At 42.3% G+C, this 20,506-nt stretch overlaps 1 protein-coding gene across 4 annotated transcripts; it reads left to right on the plus strand.

Moving 5' to 3' along the window:
- Positions 1–570: 570 nt before the first annotated feature.
- On the plus strand, positions 571–20,284 carry SLC25A18 (solute carrier family 25 member 18). 4 transcript variants are annotated; one of them, XM_081927365.1, is made up of 12 exons: positions 572–827; positions 1,666–1,828; positions 2,605–2,753; positions 4,966–5,095; positions 6,904–7,026; positions 7,785–7,840; positions 12,039–12,129; positions 13,723–13,841; positions 14,747–14,939; positions 16,206–16,360; positions 17,345–17,420; positions 18,313–20,284. In XM_081927365.1, the coding sequence occupies exons 4-12, from the start codon at positions 5,073–5,075 to the stop codon at positions 18,452–18,454; spliced, it is 978 nt and encodes a 325-aa protein (XP_081783491.1). In that variant the 5' UTR covers positions 572–827; positions 1,666–1,828; positions 2,605–2,753; positions 4,966–5,072; the 3' UTR covers positions 18,455–20,284. The 4 variants fall into 4 exon arrangements, with proteins under 4 accessions (XP_081783492.1, XP_081783491.1, XP_081783490.1 ...); XM_081927364.1 differs by having other exon boundaries at positions 4,969–5,095; XM_081927366.1 differs by lacking the exon at positions 6,904–7,026 and having other exon boundaries at positions 571–827; positions 4,969–5,095.
- Positions 20,285–20,506: the final 222 nt, after the last annotated feature.

The following is a 20,506-nucleotide window of genomic DNA, read 5'->3' on the forward strand; positions in this document are numbered from 1 at the left end:
AAAGACAGTAAGTCCTCCTTCAATATCCATGGGGGTGTGCCGGTGGGATCAAGCACTGACAACACAATTTACATGGTCAGAAAAGGCAAAATATCAGGAAGGCAGTTTTTGCTTGGAATGTTTCAAGCTTCATACTCAATCCTTTGCAGGATCACATTAAGAGAACTTAGCTGAGCTGTACCTGCATTGTATAAGGCCTAGTCACATATTGCCCGTATATAATAAAAAGTAATTCAGTGACAGCAGAGAAGAGTCTTGGTTTCACACACTCTCTTCCTACCAACCTAACCATAACATACTGCTGCATTGCGAGGGCTTGGACTGGTTGACCCCCAGTGTACCTTCCAACTCTACAATTACATGGTAAAGAATGTAATGTACAAGCTAGGCTGTTCCACAGTTACAGCCTCTTTGACCCTGCAATTTCAGGCCCACTATTGAAAGCAAGGGGTGGCACTGGGGTCAGAGCACTGTGCAGATAGACATAAGTGGAACATTCCTATTTGACCATTTGGTAAAGGGAGGGATCTGCACCGACCAACAGGCCCCACCCCCACCCCCGGTCTACAGACTGCTGGAGAGCCTCATAGCCATGGCCGCTGCCTGTCCTCTACATATCTCAGTTGCCACAGTTACTACTGAGGCAGGGAACAGATGATGTTGCCTAAAGGTCATTTATGCCTGAAGGGCCCCTACTTCGCTGATATCTAAGAAGTTTGGCAACAACAGATATTAATGGATTCCAGAAATAATCTGGAGTCTTGCAAGGCTGATGGCTAACAGAATGTACTGGGACATGACTGAACATAAAGCACCAGCTTGCTGAGGTAGGTATTGCTTTCTTTTTTTGTTTCTCTACCAGTGCAGAAGTAAGAACAAAACTTAGAACAGCAGAAGGCAACATATTAGTGTCCATTTTGCCCCAGGTAAAATCATTGAGGAAATTAATGCATATCTTGTTTCTCTACACACCAATGGCGCTCGAGCAAATGTCTCAGAGACATAAACTGCACAAGAAACACATTTCCCTGTGGTAACATCAGGATTGATGGCCTAGAGTTTCCTGAAGGAATGAACTGAAGTGAAATGTGTCTGAAAAGTGTGTTTCAGAAGTGGGGGTGGGGTGGTGGGGTGTCAGCAAAAGAAAAGGGAGCAAATCTCCCGTGTTTGCCTAGGAATTTGACTGAAATGTCCTGGATTTTAAGGGACATGGTGCTTGCTTTAATTATTATTTTCCACTTAAATCCCAATGTGGCATGTTGACATTCGACACTAGAGACTCACATATTGCAAAAAATTTACACGGGGAAAAACGAAAACAAAATTTCTACACAACAGGTGTGGAGGGGGATTTAACCAGTATTTGGGTTTGTAGGAAATCCCCTATTGGCAGCAGTAGGGAATTTCCTCCCAGTGTAGATAGTGGTTCAAAGTATTTAATTTCTGGCCTAGTTTGGCCCTGAATCTACGTAAAAGGAGGAAGGAAGTAGTTAAAATATCTTATATATACCCTTAAGTATTAATAGGACATCTAAACCGCAAAGAATCCTGTGACTAAATGTTTTACCACACGAGCTTTCATGACAATAAATTTGCTAGTATTTAGTCTGTAAAAACAAACATGGTTATCCTTATAGAACTTGTGTATATTTTTTGGTTGTTAAGAATACACCCTTGGATAAGTGGGATCCCTGAAGCTCAATGCATTTTGGCCTAGCTATTCCACACAAAGAAAAACTTGCTGCAGGAATCTGGGCCGGTCAAAGACATTTTGGCACCTGAGGCGAACCACAAAATGGCACCACCACTCTTGGTTGGGGAAGAAGGGGTGAGTGAGGATCTACATTGAGAACAAGGGGTGGGTGGGAATCAAATTAACCTTGCCTGATGGTTTAAGTAGGAATCAGACACCATGGGGTGGGGTGGGGGGGGTGCAGAGCCCAGTAGACCCCAGAGGGCAGCTGCTGCCATTTCTTCCCTAGGGGTGTGAGGAGACCAGCAGTGTCTCCTCTTTCCCAAGAGGCCATTGTGGAGGTGGCATGGGGGGCTGCCAGGAAGGCAGCCAATCCGGCCTCCAAGGAGTACACTGCAGCCATCACTGCCACCACAGCAACGGGCGATGCTGTCCCTGGCAGGAATTAAATTTCTTGTGCATTGTTTTAGTAAACCTCCTGAAGCGTAGGACACAGGGTTGTCATTCTTACAATGAAAATGGAGAATAGAGCTTTGGGAAATGCTATCTTGTCCTATGGCATATAGTGAGTTCATAGTTGAGGTTACACTTTAACTGACTGATGTCAGGGGTCAACAGCAACACTGCATTGCCATTATACCTCACTTCCCCAGTTAATAGCAAAGAAAGTGTTGCTGTTAACAACCAGTGAAATTACAGCTGGCACTGGTGGAAACAGCACCTGCCTAAGCAGGCTGAAATGCAAACTGTGTTTGTCTAAAAACCGGTTTTAAGGTTAAAAGCACATTTTAAAGGTGTGCTTGTTCTCCTGGGTAAGGCTTGGGGCACTTCCTTTGCCAGACCCAAAAAAGGAGAGGCTTGATGAGTAACTGGCACAGAGATGTGTGTGTTTTTTCGTCTCCCACTTACAGTGTATTTACACAAAATCTCTGGGAATTTGTGAACCACCCCTTAAACATTGGATAGGGTTTGCTTGTTGGAGGAATCCAGATGTGAGTCAGAGGCTAAAAACTGAGAGAAGGAAGGAAGGGAGGGAACCGGCTGCTTGCAAATAAGGACGGTAAGCTAGCTTCCCATCTTTCCTGACTTCTGAATTTGCATGTGTTTCACTCACAGGGATATATTCTAAAACTTCATATTTCAGAGACAGTCTACAATGCATGCTTTTCTTTATGAAGTCCTAACTTTGAGGAGGAACTTCTTTCAGATTCCTAATAGTTATAGATGAAGGACAGAAATTATTTTGTTCTGTTTAGCTATTTCTTACAAAGATGTTATTATACTGTCAGGGACCTACATGCCTCACACACAGTAATTTAGAGACAAAGATTCAAATGTGTACTGTTGTTTGTGAGCTTCCTGATAGCTTAGTTGGTTAGAGCACAGTGCTGATAACACCAAGGTTGCAGGTTCAAATGGGACAGCTACATATTCCTGCATTGCAGGGGGTTGGATACTAAATGATGCTTAGGGTCACTATCAACTTTACAATTCTATGATTCTAAGATTATCCTATGCCACACCTTCCATTGTTCCTGTGGTTACAACTGTTCCTTTCATTAAATGCACATCAGAGCAGCAAGAAGGGAAGGTCTATATGTTTCTTCTTTTTCTTTTCCTTTTAAAAATGATATTCTACCCTGCTCCTGCCAACCTAGCAGTTCGAAAACACAAACTGCAAGTAGATAAATAGGTACCGCTCCAGCGGGAAGGTAAACAGTGTTTCCATGTGCTGCTCTGGTTCGCCATAGGCGGCTTAGCCATACTGGCCACATGACCCGGACGCTGTACGCCGGCTCCCTTGGCCAGTAAAGCGAGATGAGCACCGCAACCCCAGAGTCGTCTGTTACTGGACCTAACGGTCAGGGGTTCCTTTATCTTTACCCTAGCTAGCTTATATGAGAGTTGTTAGCCCCTGTTCTAGAGTGGAATGCTGGAATGACACTATCTGTGCAAACTGCTACCACATTTCAGAGGCTGCTTTTGGCACTTGTGGTATAACTCATGCAAATATGCCCCAGGGTTAGGTCTGAAGGCACATGAGGTCACAACCTTGCTGAGAGTAAGTAAGTGGATGGGTGTCAGCCTGAAAACCAAATGTGCACCACCTTGGAAGAAATACAGTATGGGATAAATGTGAGAAAATAAATTTAGTGCATGCATGTGAATGATGACTAACAGCAAAAGTTACTAGTAGTATTTTGGTAATAAGCTGAACCAGAAAGATATTTTGTAGCAACAATATTATTAAATAATTCTAGCTGGTTGTATATGACTAATGTGTGACTCATTGGCCTTGAAAAATTGTTGCTTGACTTCTTTTGGCATGGCTGGGCAAGTAAGTTATATAACACACAAACAGCAAAATGATGACCATGAATACACACAGTCTTTTGTTCAATGATGGCCGCTAAGGCAACATCAAGACACTCCCAACCCCTTCAAAAGCATGGAAATTGTTTGAACATGTCATGCCTTTCATGCTTCCCTGTTGTTGTCATCCTCCAGGATTACAGAAGTCTTTTGCTGCCGCCTTCAGGTGAAGTAAAACCAACAAGATTATCCTACTCTCATCTCACTGCCAGAAAAAGACCCAGATTCAGCAGCTAGTCTTCTAAATTTCACAGAGATGCAACATTGATCTCTTTATTGCTGATCTCAAAGAATGAGATACTTAACAAATAATCTGCAGTAGTTCCTATTTGTCCATCCAAGCCAACTCCCCACTCACAACACACTTCTGGGCAATCTTTCATGGAACTCCAGAACCTCACTTTTTGGTACCTTCAGTACCCACTAATTTCCCACTTCAGAGATTAATAGAATTATGTCACAGTTCTATGCATATCCTAGTGATTTTAGTCATCATTTCCACACCAAATTCTGTGATCAGTATTATAGACTTCAGGGGGCAATGTCTGGTTAATGTTCTCTAACCCTTGTCTCATCCCCCTTGGTGAGGCATGTGCCCACATCCCCTTCTCTTCTCCTCTGGAGATTCTTTGGCCTCCAGAATGGTAGGCATTTCCTTGGCACTTATTTTACAAAATAGTGGCTTAAAAGTGCCCAGGTTGGGTTGCATTTGAGACAAAAAACCCTCTTTTATGTTTGGTGGCCTCTGGGAAGCTATTCATCTGACTCCACTATTCTCCAGGAGCTGATTAAGTGATAAACTGCCTCTATGTTTTAGAACTGACACTGTCATTTGTTACCTGTAATATACCCCTGGTAAGCAGCATGTCAAGAAGCACTAATGGTGTTCTCTTCCCCAGCAGAACAAAGACAAAGAGGAATGTGCCTCCATATTTGAAAGAATTTTCCTGTGTCAGCAGCACAAGCAGCTGCTGCTGTCACCAAGAAACAACATCCCCAAGGAACAATGAGGGACAAGAAGAAGATTAGGTCAGCCCTCTCCTTTTTGCTCCTTGCCTTTTGAAAGTGGGGAATTCTATGCTTCAGTGATATAAATGATGCCTAGCTTATCTGTGGGAACTGGTGGACAGGCAACAGGATGGAGCAGAGGATAGTTAATGTCCTCTATTTTTCAGACATTTTTTGCTAGTTTTAATTCTGCCTGAAAGGCTGAATAACCTGCCTCAGTGTTGTTCAAGTTGTAAAATAGCCCAAAGCCATCTCTAAGCTTGCTGCTTGTGGATGCCATCTACCCTGTGAGCCTGGTGCTTTCAGTGTTGACTAGGAATATAAGAAGAGCCCTGCTGAATCAGATCAAAGACCAATCTAGCTTACACTAGCCAGCTAGATGCCAATGGGAAGCCCATAGGCAGGACATCAGGACAATAGCCCTCCCCTACTGTTGTTTCCCCGTGACTGGTAGATCCTGGAGGCTGTATACAGTCATTGTGAATAGTAGCCATTGGTGACCTTGTCCTTCCTGCAGTTGTCTAATCCTCCTCTAAAGTTGTCTGAGTTGGTGGCCATCACCTTACATTGTGATAGTAAATTACAGAGTTATTTATGCTGCTGTGTGAGGAAGCCCTTCCTATTGTCTTCCCTGAATATTCTACTGTTCAGCTTCATTGGATGATCATGGGTTCTAGTGTATTATGAGATAAGGAGATGAAAGAAAGAAAGAAAGAAAGAAAGAAAGAAAGAAAGAAAGAAAGAAAGAAAGAAAGAAAACTTTCTCTATGTTATGCGTGATTTTTATGCCCTGATGCTTCTGGTCCTGAGAAAAATGTTTCCTTGTGATTATGGGCATGAACAGAAATCATGGTGCAGAAACAGTGACTCTACTAGTCCACATTACTAGTACAGTGGTACCTCGGGTTAAGAACTTAATTCGTTCTGGAGGTCTGCTCTTAACCTGAAACTGTTCTTAACCTGAAGCACCACTTTAGCTAATGGGGCCTCCCGCTGCCACTGCACCGCCGCTGCACAATTTCTGTTCTCATCCCAAAGCAAAGTTCTTAACCCGAGGTACTGTTTCTGGGTTAGCGGAGTCTGTAACCTAAAGCGTCTGTAACCTGAAGCATCTATAACCCGAGGTACTACTGTACTTAAAGTGACCTAGCGAAAGTTGAAGGGAAGCTGATTCAAGACAGATAGGAAAAACACTTCTTCACACAAGGCATAAGGCATAATTTGCTTACAGAATCTGCTGCCATAAGATGCAGTGATATGTGTTAGTTTAGGGGCTTTTCAAAGAGGCTTAGAAAAATTAATGCTATGTCTATGAATGGCTTGTAGCTAAATGGAGCCTTCGTGTTCAGAAGAAGTTTGCTTCCAAAAACTAGTGACTAGAGGGTGTGTGTGTGAAGCTGTATGGATAGACTGTTGTCTTCATGCCTTCTTTGTTGACTTCCTGCACACATCAACTCAGTTGCTGTTCATCCTGCAGTAGATGAACTAGATCCAGCAAAGTTCTTAAAAAAAAAAAAGCCCCTATGTGCATTGCATTGCAACTGAATGTGAGTGCCAGGATGAGCACAAGAGAAGATAACAAAGGTGAAGGTCACGGAGGCTCCTATCACAGCTCATGGAATTGCTTTAAAGCAGGGGGTGGGGAAATGTTTTGGACCAAGAGCTGTATAACTGTGGCGGAAAGCTATCAGGGCATGCATGTATGTTTGCTGCCTTGTGCTCCTTGGAGAAAAGGGTGGGTATAAGTGTGGTGGTGACTAATAACAACAACAACCTGCTTGAATCCCTGTACCAAGGAATATCATTGTAACTTATCTTATACTTTACAGCCTTCCAGCTAAGTTAATCAACGGAGGTATAGCAGGACTTGTGGGGGTGACTTGTGTTTTCCCCATTGATTTGGCCAAAACCCGTCTCCAGAACCAGCAAGGACAAGCCATCTACGCCGGAATGTATGTGTTGTAAGGCTTTGTTTAGTGTGATATGCGTGGTGTGGCATGGGTCTCTAACCTGGGTATTAGAGTCCAATCTGGTTTGAATTATGTATCTTTCAACCCTCACAGCCTCTCAGTCTAATCTACCTCACAGGGTTACTGTGGGGATGAAATGAGAAGGGGGATAATCATGTACGCCAACTTGAGCTCTTAGAAGAAAAAGGTGGGATATAATTCTAACAAACAAAGAAAGAAAGAAGTTGGGAATGGTTGAACTCCTTTCAAGTTCTCCCTTTTCTACTCATTCTTCTACCCATACCCCTAATTCTCAGAGTAGACCCATTGCAATGGATGGATATGACAAGTACTATTTTTGTAGAAAAAGAGGTGCTGGAACTCACTCAAACATATGTATTCTGGGGTTTTTTAATTTACATTCTGAAAAGTAGCTAAAAATTGTTGCAAATATAAAATGCAGTAGTCACAACCAACCTAGCAGCAGGGATATATCAATGACAAATTAAATTCAGAAAGTGTCCTGAAAAACACCAATACCTTTTCTTGTTGCCCAAAGACCAGCAGAGATTGGGGAGAGCAAATGTAGTTGGGAAAGGAGTTCCGTAGTTTTGGTGTTATAGCTGAGAACACTGTGCCCCAAGTAAGCACCTACTGAACATCAGACAGTTGTGGGAATAGGTCAGAGTCACAAAAGCCAGTCACAATCTTGAAATACATGTTGCTAACTCTTGTTTTTCTCTATTCCTCTCTTATTCTAGGAGGGATTGTTTGGTGAAGACAATTAAATCAGAGGGGTTCTTTGGCATGTATCGAGGTAATGCTTATAAAAATGGAAAAGTCATCCTTTTTGTCTGAACTGCAATAGCAAAGCGCAATGGGCAAAATGCTTTTGCTGTTGTTTCGATTATCTCAGTTGAACAATAGAGATAATCGGGGTGTGTGTGTTTGAAATGAAATTTTAAATATTGGTATCAAAAGAGCATATTTAACAACATAGCCAGACACTGGAGAGACCTATCAGGAGTAAGCATGGACCAATGGTATCAAATAGTATGGGAAACAGCCTTATTAGATAAACTAACCAATAAACTGAAACTGACATGGGGACATATAGAGGAAGACACCTTCACCCCGGTTTGGTTCCCCTTTATCACATCACAGCTCAACAAGACAACAAGAATCTGCAAACAGCATATGAATCAATCTGGCTAACCTGATTAAAAAATACACACTCACACCCCACTCACACACAAAAACAACTCTCACTACAACCAACCAAAGATGACCCAACCACACCCTAAGCCACGCTCAACCTCTCTCACCACCAAGGAAATATGACAAGTGAATTGTTATGTACTGATCCTGGCCACCAGGAGAATTGTGTATATAGTTTTCACTCAGGTCCATGTCAATTACTTTAGGAGGGAAACTCTGGGTTGTTGTTGCTACAATGTTGACAGCCGGCTGCCTATAAAAGCAGGCTGGCTGAACTGTTTGCTGTTCAGTTCAGTTCAGTTCCAGCTTACTATAAAGAACAACTTGGAGAAATCTGTGTCGTCTGCTTTGTCAACCCACTACTTAATATGAATAGTAAGAGAACCCATACAAGTAACACAGACACAACGCACCCCCCAACTAGAAGAATAGAAGCATAACCACCCGACCGCAACCCACTCACCATTCCTCCCTCCCACTCTTCCCCTCTTCCCCCCTTCCTTCCTTCCTTCCTTCCTTCCTTCCTTCCTTCCTTCCTTCCTTCCTTCCTTCCTTTCTGTTTAAACCAATTAATGAACCAAGAACCTGTACGTTGACCACTAATAATGAAACATATGTTGTAGATATTTTTCCATGTTTATTATGCTATTTTTGTGATATACAAATCACATGAGAAAACTTGGTATACTTGTATGTATTCTTGTTTAGAAAATCCAATAAAAAGAGAGCATATTTTAATAAAATGTGGGAGGATTTTCATAATGCATATTTTTTGTACTTCAAGGAACTGCAAATCTCTGTTTGTGTGTGTAAAAATGGGTAGCCTTCTGCTAGGCCACACCAGTCCCCACAGTATTGAGAGATGCTGTGCAGGCCAGTGCGGTCACCTCAGTGTCTCCCAACACCACACAGGCCAGTGCAGGCTTCTGCTAGGCCTTGCATCAGGCCATGCTGGTCCCCACAGCGCCTTCCAACACTGTGGGGACCGGGTCCAGCTTTCCACTAGGCCGCGCCGGTCCAGTCTGCACAGCATTGGAAGATGTGTGTGAGGTCACGTGATGTCTGGCACCTGTATGATGTCACATGTGCGCCAGCCCCTCCAATCTTGGGGGCAACCCGGCGCCTGTGGTGCTACAGTCCTTCTTGGAGTGCACAATTTCAGGTGGCCAGTGACGGATCAAAAAGGAACTTTTGGAAAGTTCGGGGGTGCTTTTTTGAGAAACCCAGATTTCCTGCTATGCCTCACAGGAGGCTATTAGGGCACTAAAATGGCTGTCTGAGCATCCTGTAACAAATTAATTCGTATTTCACAGTCAAAACAAAAAAAAAAAATCCATTTAAGCTAAATAAACAAAAAACGAAGGTGCTAGGGAAAAATATGACAGAAATAGAGTCAGAACGGTTTCAGAGAGAAACAGAATTATCACTGGTGAAAAGGGTAAAATACCTAGGGGTTAATATAACAGCCAAAAATCTGAGTCTATTCAAAGATAATTATGAAAAATGTTGGTCTGAAATTAAGAGAGACTTGGAAAGCTGGGCAAAGCTGAAGCTTTCTTTGTTAGGCCGAATTGCTGCAATTAAGATGAATGTGCTGCCAAAGATGTTGTTTTTGTTTCAAACATTGCAAATTGTGGACAAAATAGAGTGTTTCCGGAGGTGGCAGAGAGATATTTCCAAATTTGTCTGGCAGGGCAAAAAGCCCAGAATCAAGTTTAAGATATTAACAGACGCAAAGGAAAGAGGGGGCTTTGCCCTGCCAGACTTAAGGTTGTACTATGAAGCCGCAGCTTTCTGCTGGCTAAAAGATTGGCTACTTCTTGAGGACACTGATGTCTTAGATCTGGAAGGTTATAACAATGCGTTTGGTTGGCATGCATATTTGTGGTATGATAAAGTTAAGATCAATAAGGCCTTTAAGAACCATATTGTCAGAAAAGCAGTGTTTAATGTCTGGACAAAATATAAAGACTTACTGGAAAATAAAACACCAAGGTGGCTTTCACCTTTGGAAGCTAAGGCCCGAAAAGGAACCAATATGGAAGCCTACTGGCCAAAATATTGGGAACTGCTAGAAAAAGACGGAGACAATTGGAAATTGCAGAGTATGGAGAAAATGAAGGATAAAGTGCGAGACTGGTTACACTACGCTCAGATCAAGGAAATCTTTAAAAGTGACAAAAAGTTAGGATTCCAGGTGGAGAAATCGAAGTTGGAAACAGAACTGTTAGAACCTAAGACTAAGGTACTTTCAAGAATGTATAACTTGCTGTTGAAATGGAATACACAAGACGAAATGGTTAAGTCGGCTATGATAAAATGGGCACAGGACATTGGGCATAACATTATGTTTGAGGACTGGGAAAGGTTGTGGACCACTGGGTTGAATTTTACTGCATGTAATGCTTTGAAAGAAAATGTAATGAAAATGATATACAGATGGTACATGACCCCAGTTAAACTTGCCAAAATATACCATTCGTCAGATAACAAATGCTGGAAATGTAAGGAAAATGAAGGAACATTCTACCACCTCTGGTGGACCTGCCCTAAGGTGAAGGCCTTCTGGGAAATGATATATAATGAGTTGAAAAAGGTATTTAAGTATACCTTCACTAAGAAACCAGAGGCCTTCCTCCTGGGCATTGTCGACCAGAAGGTGTTAAAGAAAGATAGAACATTTTTCATGTATGCGACAACAGCAGCAAGGATACTACTTGCCAAGAATTGGAAAACTCAAGATCTACCCACACTGGAAGAATGGCAGATGCAACTGATGGACTATATGCAACTGGCGGAGATGACTGGCAGAATCCGAGACCTGGGAGAAGAAAGGATGGAAGAGGACTGGAAGAAATTTAAGACTTATTTACAAAAATATTGTGATTTAATGGAATGTTAAAAAAGATGCTTGGTTATAAATAATTGGCCATCACTAAAATAGATCAGGAAATGATGATAAGAGAGATTAAGAGAAACAAAGTTGAAGGAGAATTATTTTAATGTATTTTATTGGTACACAAGTTGGAAATAAGATGATAATTTGCTTGACAAAAATTTATTAATGATGTAAATGGGAGCGGGAGGCGTGAGGAAGTTCAAAGATGACATGAAACTTTGTTAAAGCAAAACAATACTGTTTATTATTATTGTACTTTTTTTTTTCTTTAAAAATTTTAATAAATATTTATAAAAAAAAAAAATTCCTTCCAGTAGCACCTTAAAGACCAATTAAGTTAGTTCTTGGTATGAGCTTTTGTGTGCATGCACACTGAGCTTCAGTGTATCTGAAGAAGTGTGCATGCACACGAAAGCTCCTACCAAGAACTAACTTAGTTGGTCTTTAAGGTGCTACTGGAAGGAATTTTTTTTGTTTTGACTATGGCAGACCAACACGGCTACCTATCTGTAACTCGTATTTCACAGTTACTTTTGTTTAACTAGCTAAGAGACTACCATTTTCCTGTTGTCCCATCACAATCTTTAAAATTGACCAACAGTGCCCTCTGGAGTTCATTTTTCATGCACCAAGTCCAGAGAGCAAGGAGCGTCTTCTGGAAACTGCAAGACTTTATAAGCAACTTTTTCTGACATTTGGCACTCCATGTTAAATTGGGGAAATATTTCTAGTGCTAGTGTTTCATCCAGTTTAATATTTTAATTGGGATATCATTAATATTTTAATTTGCTACCTTCCAAAAACTTCCAGGAGTGTGTTTAGTACACATTACCGGAGGAGTAGTGTATTAATGTACCATAAAACTGGATGCCTTATTGCCTCTCCCATCTTCTCACAGGGGCTGCTGTAAACCTGACTCTTGTCACTCCTGAAAAAGCAATCAAGTTGGCAGCCAATGATTTCTTCCGACAGTTACTCTCCCAAGATGGGTATGGGGTAAAAAGCATTCAATAATTCCAGTTTCTTTGTTTTTATTATTTATTGATCTATTCATCTATCTTTCTTTATTGTCATTTTGCCATTTGTGGGATGCTCTTCAAAACCAAAAAGTCCTCCTATAAAACAGTTCAAAGGATACAATGAAACACCAGAATCTCATCATGAATAAATTATAGAATTTTTTTTAACACCCTCCGAGCAGCATGTGAAAATAAATAGTATGAGAATAATAACAGTCAGCCTAACATAATCAAATCCTGATAGTGGCCCCATTCCCCCACCCTCTAGTATATCACACCACAGTCAATTTGTAAGCCTCCTACCAATGTCCTGGCTTTAGGTCACAGTGGCAGTGTAGAGGAACTTGTGTGTGTGTGTGTGTGATATGAATCTGTAGTCCTCCCTCGGTGTTCCTCTGACAGTATTCACTCCTGAAATTCCCACTAACAGAGGCACAGCAGGCTTGAGCTAAAATAGTCACTTTCACTGTTCAAAGTGGAGAGCCGCTACCTGACTCCTGCCAGTGTTCTTTGGTGTAGTCTGTACTTGTAGGCTATGAAATTTAGACAGCTCATATCTCAGGTGAGCCAAGAGGCTTATGTACCTGTAGAGAGAGGAGGAGACATTTACACATGGATCCTAAGATATTTGAGGAAGATGTTATAATTTTGTGTGTGCGTCTCATAGAGCTTCTGCTCTTTCACCTTTAACAGTGACTTCTTTTGGCAGACAATGCTCATCTCCACAGATCCACTAATTTCATCTAGCCTTGGTAGCCAGGCCAAAACTTTTAACCACTAGGTCCTTGCCATTCCTCTCTAGTGCAACCCTATGCATGTTTACACAGAGGAGAGCTTCACTGTGTTCAATAGGGCTTACTCGCATCCAAACATATATAAGAATGCAACCTTTGTCCCTGACTTGTGGGAGAGTAGCAGAGTCTTGTCTTAGTATGAATCACCCAAGGTGCTCCAAGTTCCTCTGTAAAACGGCCTGCAGTGAAACTTCAGGGGCTGGATTCAACTAACCTGGTGTGCTAGTAGAAACTATCGTAAATAGTTCTGCTAGCACAATGGGAGTTCCTCCACCCACTCAAGCGTCACCCAAATCTGTTCTGGAGGATCGGGAAAACCCTCAGAACAGTGTGGGAGAAGATTGTTCTGTCTGGCAAGCAAAAATGCTTGTGCTGTTGGAATACAGTGCAACACTAAATTCCACCTAAGGACTCACCATTCTGATGGCAGGAAGCCAAGGCACTTCAGCCACCCACCATCAAAAGGACCAGCTCAACCTTTATCTCTTGACAGGAGCTGGAGCATAAATGGGTATCTTTCCCCTTTTTGTCCCCTTTTTGCACATTGCACAGCTGAGTCTTTTTCTCTCTCTCCATCTCCAAGCTAGACAGGAAAGCTGGGGGCTAACCATGGGAGTGGAAGTGTGGATCCCCGTTGATCTCCAGGCTGTGAAAAGCTTCACTCTATGGAAGGCACAGAAATAGCCCAGACCATGCCACTCTCATGATAGTTTGGCAAGCCTATAGTTGTGGAAGTGCATTTATTTTGCATCTATGCTTCTTTTGACAGAAAAAAATTGTCATTGGTGAGAGAGATGCTTGCTGGCTGCGGAGCTGGGACTTGCCAGGTAGTGGTCACATCTCCAATGGAAATGTTGAAAATCCAGCTCCAGGATGCTGGGCGGCTAGGTAAGTTCCCATTCCACCCCCCTTTTGGGGGGGGGGGATGATGGTGAAAGCAAAGTCTTGAATTAAATGAACTCCAACTATCTCTATTTCTCACACACAGCCCCTAATTCCCATTACTTATCTCTGTTATACTTCTGTCCATATTTTGCTTTTGCCTAATAGTGGTTACTTGCCAAAATGTGCTTTTACTGGGCAAATAAGAAAATTAATATCTGAGTTACTTAGAGTATAGGTGTGGAGAACCTTTTCTGTCCAGTGAGCTAGGTCCTAATCTCCCCTTATCTCCTGTTGCTGCTATACTTGAAACTCTAATTGTTGGCACTTCAAAGTGCAGAGTGGGGCAGTTTAAATGCCCTTTTGCAGAGAGCTCTGCACGGCTCTTTAAATCTATGGTTTTCATACATTTAAAGAGCATTGTGGAACTGTTTGCAAAAGAGCTTTCAAACAGCTCCACACCACGCTCTTGCTGCAAACACCTGTTCCTACTAGGGGAACAGAGATGCACAGCCAGACTGACCAGGATTGAACCCTCCACTCACCAGCTGGTGATCAAAGGGTTCAATCCTGCTGGCTGCAAGGGTCTGTTTCACCAGCACATTCCCTGCATTCCCCGGCAGAATTAAATCCCACTCATCTGCTGACATTGGCCAGTTATGTCAGCTAATGGACAGGTAGCCATGGTTTGTGGAAAATGGCTTCACGGACCAACTTGAACCTCATGGTGGGCCAAGATTGCCCCCAAACTGGAGGAGGTGTCCTCCCCCACTGTAGTACTACCAGAATATATTGGGATTGGGGTAATTGTTGCTGGCGATGGGGTGCTATGATGTTCCTGAGACTGCAATGCAAGGAACCCATCTAGTGACAATGGAAAGTTAGGAATTTTATTGCTTGTTTTCTTTTAGCTGCTCATCAGCAGAAGGCCTTGGGACAGGATCGACCAGCTGCTGCCACCTCCCATTCACCACCAGGACAGCCTTACACAGCTGGGTCCACAGCAGCCTCTAAACGCCACTCTGCTTTCATGATTGCCAGAGATCTCCTGTGCACCCAGGGAGTTGCAGGCCTGTATAAAGGGCTGGGAGCCACCCTGCTCAGGTTAGAAGAGAGTGAACTGTTCCTTCCTGTTCATTGTAGGATGGCAAGCTGCTTTAGTCTAGAGGTCTTGAGAAAGGAAATTTAGCATTCAGGCTACCTAAAGCAGGCTGAGATGTGCTGGTCCCAGAACAAGGAAGTATCTTCTCAGTGTTGGTCTGCACCTGGAGAGGCAGAGAAGAATGCTTCAATTTCTATAAATGCCCTTCATGTCCTAGAAGGATTGGCTTCCCATTCTAAAAGAGGGTCTTTGGTTTTAAACCATCACTTGGATCCAGGAACTCCATACTCATGAGCTCCCCACGCAAGTCCCTATTGGTTGTTTGCATGGCTGCAAGAGCATTTAAAGCTAACCAGGGGTGGGAGAGAATTAGTGGGAGCTTCAGATATTGTGCATGGAAATCTGGATCCGAAGCAATTGCTATGATCTATATTGAATCTACAGCCCTCTTTTCCTCATTGTGGGGTATAAGAAACTAAAGGTTGCTAACCCATATACTAACCAAAGACCTCAAAGTAATTTATATTCACAGGTGGTCTCCCACTCAAGCAGCTTACAGGGTCAGGGTGCTTCCGCTTTGGAAGCTTCATCTAGTGCAGGATGCAGCAGCCAGGCTGCTCACAGAGGCAGATTACTAGCAACATGTTACTCCACAGCTGAGAAACACTGGTTGCCAATTTGCTAGTGGGCCAGGTTCAACATCTTGTGTTAATTCACAAAGTCCTCATCAACTTGTGCTCAAAATACCTTATGGACAGGCATTCACAATATGATTTTCTCATATTAACCGAACAGTATCAACTCATGTTTTATCAATGCTTTTAATTATGTTTTACAGATATTTAGAGATAAATGATACTGTATTTTATGTTGTAAGCTGCCTTGATATAATTGATAGGGATAATAAATAAAATAGTTTTAGCTGCTGGAATGTGTCACATCTTCAGACTGTTCTCTGGACATAGGGACTTTGCTCTCAGTTGCACAAGGGTGGGTTTGTTCAGGGTGGTGCTGGGATCAAAGCTAAACGTAAGCACAAACCTAAAGTTTTAAAATTCCATGATACATTGCAACTGTGGGGAAAGTACACTTGTGTGAAAACATAAAAGCCTGTAACAACTGCAAGGGTAGAAAGTATGGCAGTCCAAATGGGAGGAACAGTTGAGCTGTGAAAGGGGAAGGTGAAAATTGGTTGAGAAAAACAGCTTCAACAAGAGATTAGCTGATTGTATTGTTTACCTAAAATGTCTCACTTCTACTCTCAACAGGGATGTACCCTTTTCTATTATATATTTCCCACTTTTTGCCAACATCAACAAGCTGGGGCAGGCGAATCTTGATGAAAAAGCCTCTTTCTTCCATTCATTCATCTCTGGCTGTATTGCAGGATCTGTGGCTGCAGTGGCCGTGACCCCATTGGATGGTAGGTATTAGATGGTGCAACTATCAAAAGGCAGTGACTTTTGCTTACGTGTGTGTGTGTGTTTATGAATTTTATTCCCTCCCAAGAGGCCGCAGTAGTGCTTCAAGTGAACTATTAAGACCTTGCCAACGCAGACCCAAGATTAATTAAGCTCCTTATAAGGCTGCTTTCTAAGTTGCATTGTCCATAATGTTTTACATGCTCTGCGAAATAATCTGCACTTTGCACATGAGTATCAGGCAGACTATTTATTCCAGGAAAATTGAGGGAGCTATTTCTTATAATCAATGATGAGCGAGCCTTGTCTGGAACAGCGCTGACCAACAGATTAGCTGGGGCAGCTTAATGATTAAGTGAACCTTACTAGAGAAACAATATTAATGCAGTGAACAGACTCCATCTGTTGAACCTGGGTTTCAATTGCTGCTTGGATAGAAAGCTCAGTGGTGATGCTGGGACAAGGCACAGCCCCTTCATCTAACCAACTGCTAGTGGAGAACCATGAACTCATTGGAGAAAGGACAGATTTATTTTGATATATCTATTTAAGATAAGATTGCCATGAAAATACAAACATAAAAACTGAAAAATTAATGATAAGCTTATATGCTAGAAATCTTCAAGTCACACCACCTAGGAAAGCTTAAATGTAGAAATTTTACAATAAATTGTACATCCCTTTGGCAAATCCATGTTTTCATACTGCAACACTGTTAGTGAGGCACCATGTGTTTACTAGTATGGTGATGATGATTGATGAAGAACTGATGTGAGATAACAACACTGCATTTCTGACCAGTACCAGGAGCATGTATTCATGCCAGGAATGAAATGAACAAATAAATAAAAATCCCAATCTTGCAGTTAAGTATCCTTACACTAAGAAGTCTGTAAAGCATGCAACTTTGACTTAATAAATATTCTTTAAAAAAAAGTAAAGCATGCAACTTTGCAAAGGTTTAAATCAGTTACTGCTTGTTTTAGTTCTAAAGACCCGAATTCAAACTCTCAAGAAAGGACTGGGAGAGGACACCTACAATGGGATCGTTGACTGTGCCAGGTAAGCAGACCTGAACTCTTGTTTTACTGGTACTCAGGTCATTGCTCTATGTTAAAAATGTTCTGCAGTGTACATTTCGCAATGTAAGTTGCAACGTCCTTCTGAAATGGCGCTATCCACTCACAAGAGAAAGATGGCAGCAGGCTTGGAGGAACCCCACAGAGGATGGAATGGAGTAGAGTTGCTGGCACCCTTAAAAGCAGCATTCTACACTACTTTGTGGTTTTCCAGTTTCTGCTTCATTCATTTTTCTTAGGAGGAAAAAGCTGGTAACTGAGCAAGTTGATGAGTATAAGCTAGCTTTCCCCCTTGCAACAGCATTTAAATAAGACATTGAAAATGAGCAGCCAGCAAAGGAAATAAATATTCAAAGGCAGCAGCTCTGAGTAACTGACCACAAGGGGCAGCGGAACACAGATATGACGGTTCCCAGTTCTTGCCGTGGCTGTTGCTGACATATTAAGTTAAACACCCCTTACTCTTGGGTGCTTTTAACTTTAAAAAGCAGGTGGGTGTCAGAGATGAGGAACTCTCTGGTTCTTTATGTTGTTAGACTGCAACTCACAAGATCCCTGACGTTTGGCTGTGGTGGTTGGAGGTAAGGTGAGCTGGGGTTCAGTGACTTTTGGATGGAAGTCTTGGTTTCTTTTTCCTCTCATGCTGTGGTCCTGACCACCTTTGCCTCCACCTCCCCAGCTGTTACTTGATTTGGGAAGGCAGCTCTCACTTCCTGCCTTGAGAGGAAGCTATGTAAGTAATCAGGAGACTCATCCCTGCCACCTTGCCTTGTACTCAGAGAACCCTAAATAGAAAAATAAAACCCTCTAATTGATAGCAACAATAACTTCAGGAGCTGTTTTACCAACCCACTCTCTGTTTCTCTCTTCTCCAGGAAAGTCTGGATTCATGAGGGCCCTGCTGCCTTCATGAAAGGGGCAGGATGCCGTGCACTGGTTATAGCTCCTCTCTTTGGCATAGCCCAAGGAATGTATTTCATTGGCATTGGAGAACACATCATGGAATATTTCAAGTAGTACCCATTCTAAATCACACTGGATCATGAATTAAAGATTGCAAGAGTTCTGTGACACTACTTGAAGAGAAATGGAAGCACCCTGTAAATAATGTGGCTGTGAACAACTACCCAGTCTACCACTATCCAGGAAGATGGCCTAAAAACACAACTTCCAGGTTTGCCACTGCTTCATTTTCTAAAAGAATCCTCTGCATTGGGCAGATTTCTGGGACCTAAAAGTTAACAAGCCAAAGTTTGTGCTATGAAAAGGAATGTGTTGCAAGTGTTATTTCTTACTTGCACCAAACGTTGGCCAACACTTTTCAAACTGATCTATCACACACACCACTGCAGACCAGGATGTATGGCCAGAGATTGAATCTGGATCCATCTACTTACAAAGCCTACACTTTACTAGGGATCTATGGGGTCCTTCGCAGCGCTGCCTGATGCTTGTTCTTCTCCATTACAAGTGCATTTATAAATATCACGACTTCATATTTTTATGTCATTTCTTCAATGCTTCAAAGTTGGATCAAGGACAGCAGTTTAGTGGAGATTAATTTCACCCTTGCTGCCCTGATCTCATGCTGGAAATATTTTCCTGTACATTTTATTTGGTAATCCTGCACTGCTGTATACATTTCACTACAGAACCCTTTCTGATCTTTCATTTTAGAAGCAGTCTCATCATTGCCACCCTCTTCTCTTCCAGTGCATGTATTTGTACACATAAATTAATGGCCGTTCTTAATCGTGTATTATGTTTCTAATGTGACCATCTGAGCTCAGCAAGTTTCTATTAAGCCACTTCTGCATCTGTAATGGATAGTGTTAGTTACAGCATCTGATGACAGTCTGCCAACTGCTGTTCAGCTTGGGGTGGGTGGGGGAGGTACGAACTTTCCCATTTGCTGTTTGTGCATAACCCAGAGCTGTGTTTAGACAACACAGATACATATACAAAGGAAATATTTGTGTTTACCTAACCCTAAAGCATGCTGTACCTTAGTGACTGTTCCGCATTGCAAATTGATGGTCAGGAACCATCTTCCTCACCTACTTTAAACGGAAGACAGAAAGCAAATGAAGTTTCCACGCCTCGTATCTCTGGCCCATATGACTTTTCCTAGACCACACCTCTCACTGGCCGTGTTCTGTGCCCTCCTTGAGTTTTCTTACTGCTTGCAAATTGTCTTTGAGCTTTGATAATGCTGCTTGCCTGGACTGCATGTCGAAATGTATTTTCGATGGCTGAGATGTAGCTTACTGTGCAAAGGTGAGAATTGCATCCATTGCTCTGCCTACTGTTGCCTCTAGCCTCACCCAGTTCTGCCATGTGATTCTCAGGTGACTACCAAAGGAATGCAGCTCTTGGGCTGACAAAAGCTTCCCTCCCCCTTGTTTACTCATAACCACAAGGTCCAGAGGCATTATATTTCTGAATACCAATGGCTGGAAACCACAGGAGAGGAGATTGCTTTTGTGCTCAGGTCCTGCTTGCATTTTCCCCACAAGCATTTGGTTGGCCACTGTGTGAACAGGGTGCCGGATTAGGTAGGTCTCTTCCACTCAGTTCTTGATAATATGAGACTTCATTTTTTTGTTAGAATGTGTAGCTTTCACCACTGCACAGAAAATCCTAAAAGTGGCACTAGCAAAAAGGGGCCAAGGATTACCCTAGTTGGTGTGTGCAATGGTGCATTGATTGGCCAGCAAGAAGACTAGTTTCTACCCCCTTTCCATGGAGAAACCAGCAGAAAAGTAGTACCCATCCAACCTCAAACAAAAGAATCTTACTGTAAACCTGTTCCTTGATGCATGGAGAAATAAAATTTTAGATAAAGTAGTTCTGCTTCATTAGACTGATATAGCTTTAAAAAAATGTAGAATTTATGCTTGGAACCCCTAAAAAAAAGCCCGTTGTAATTACCAGCTCTCATGCTACTACCTGTTGACACCCCTGTTCTGCCTTACCTTCTACAACATGACCACATAACTTTTTGCAACCTACCCAGGGAACTCTGTTAAAGGATAGTATTAAAAATGTTATATGTTAATCTTGGCAGGG

This window comes from Podarcis melisellensis, assembly GCF_964234715.1.
Source record: "Podarcis melisellensis genome assembly, chromosome: 10".
NCBI classification, from domain to species: Eukaryota; Metazoa; Chordata; class Lepidosauria; order Squamata; family Lacertidae; genus Podarcis; species Podarcis melisellensis.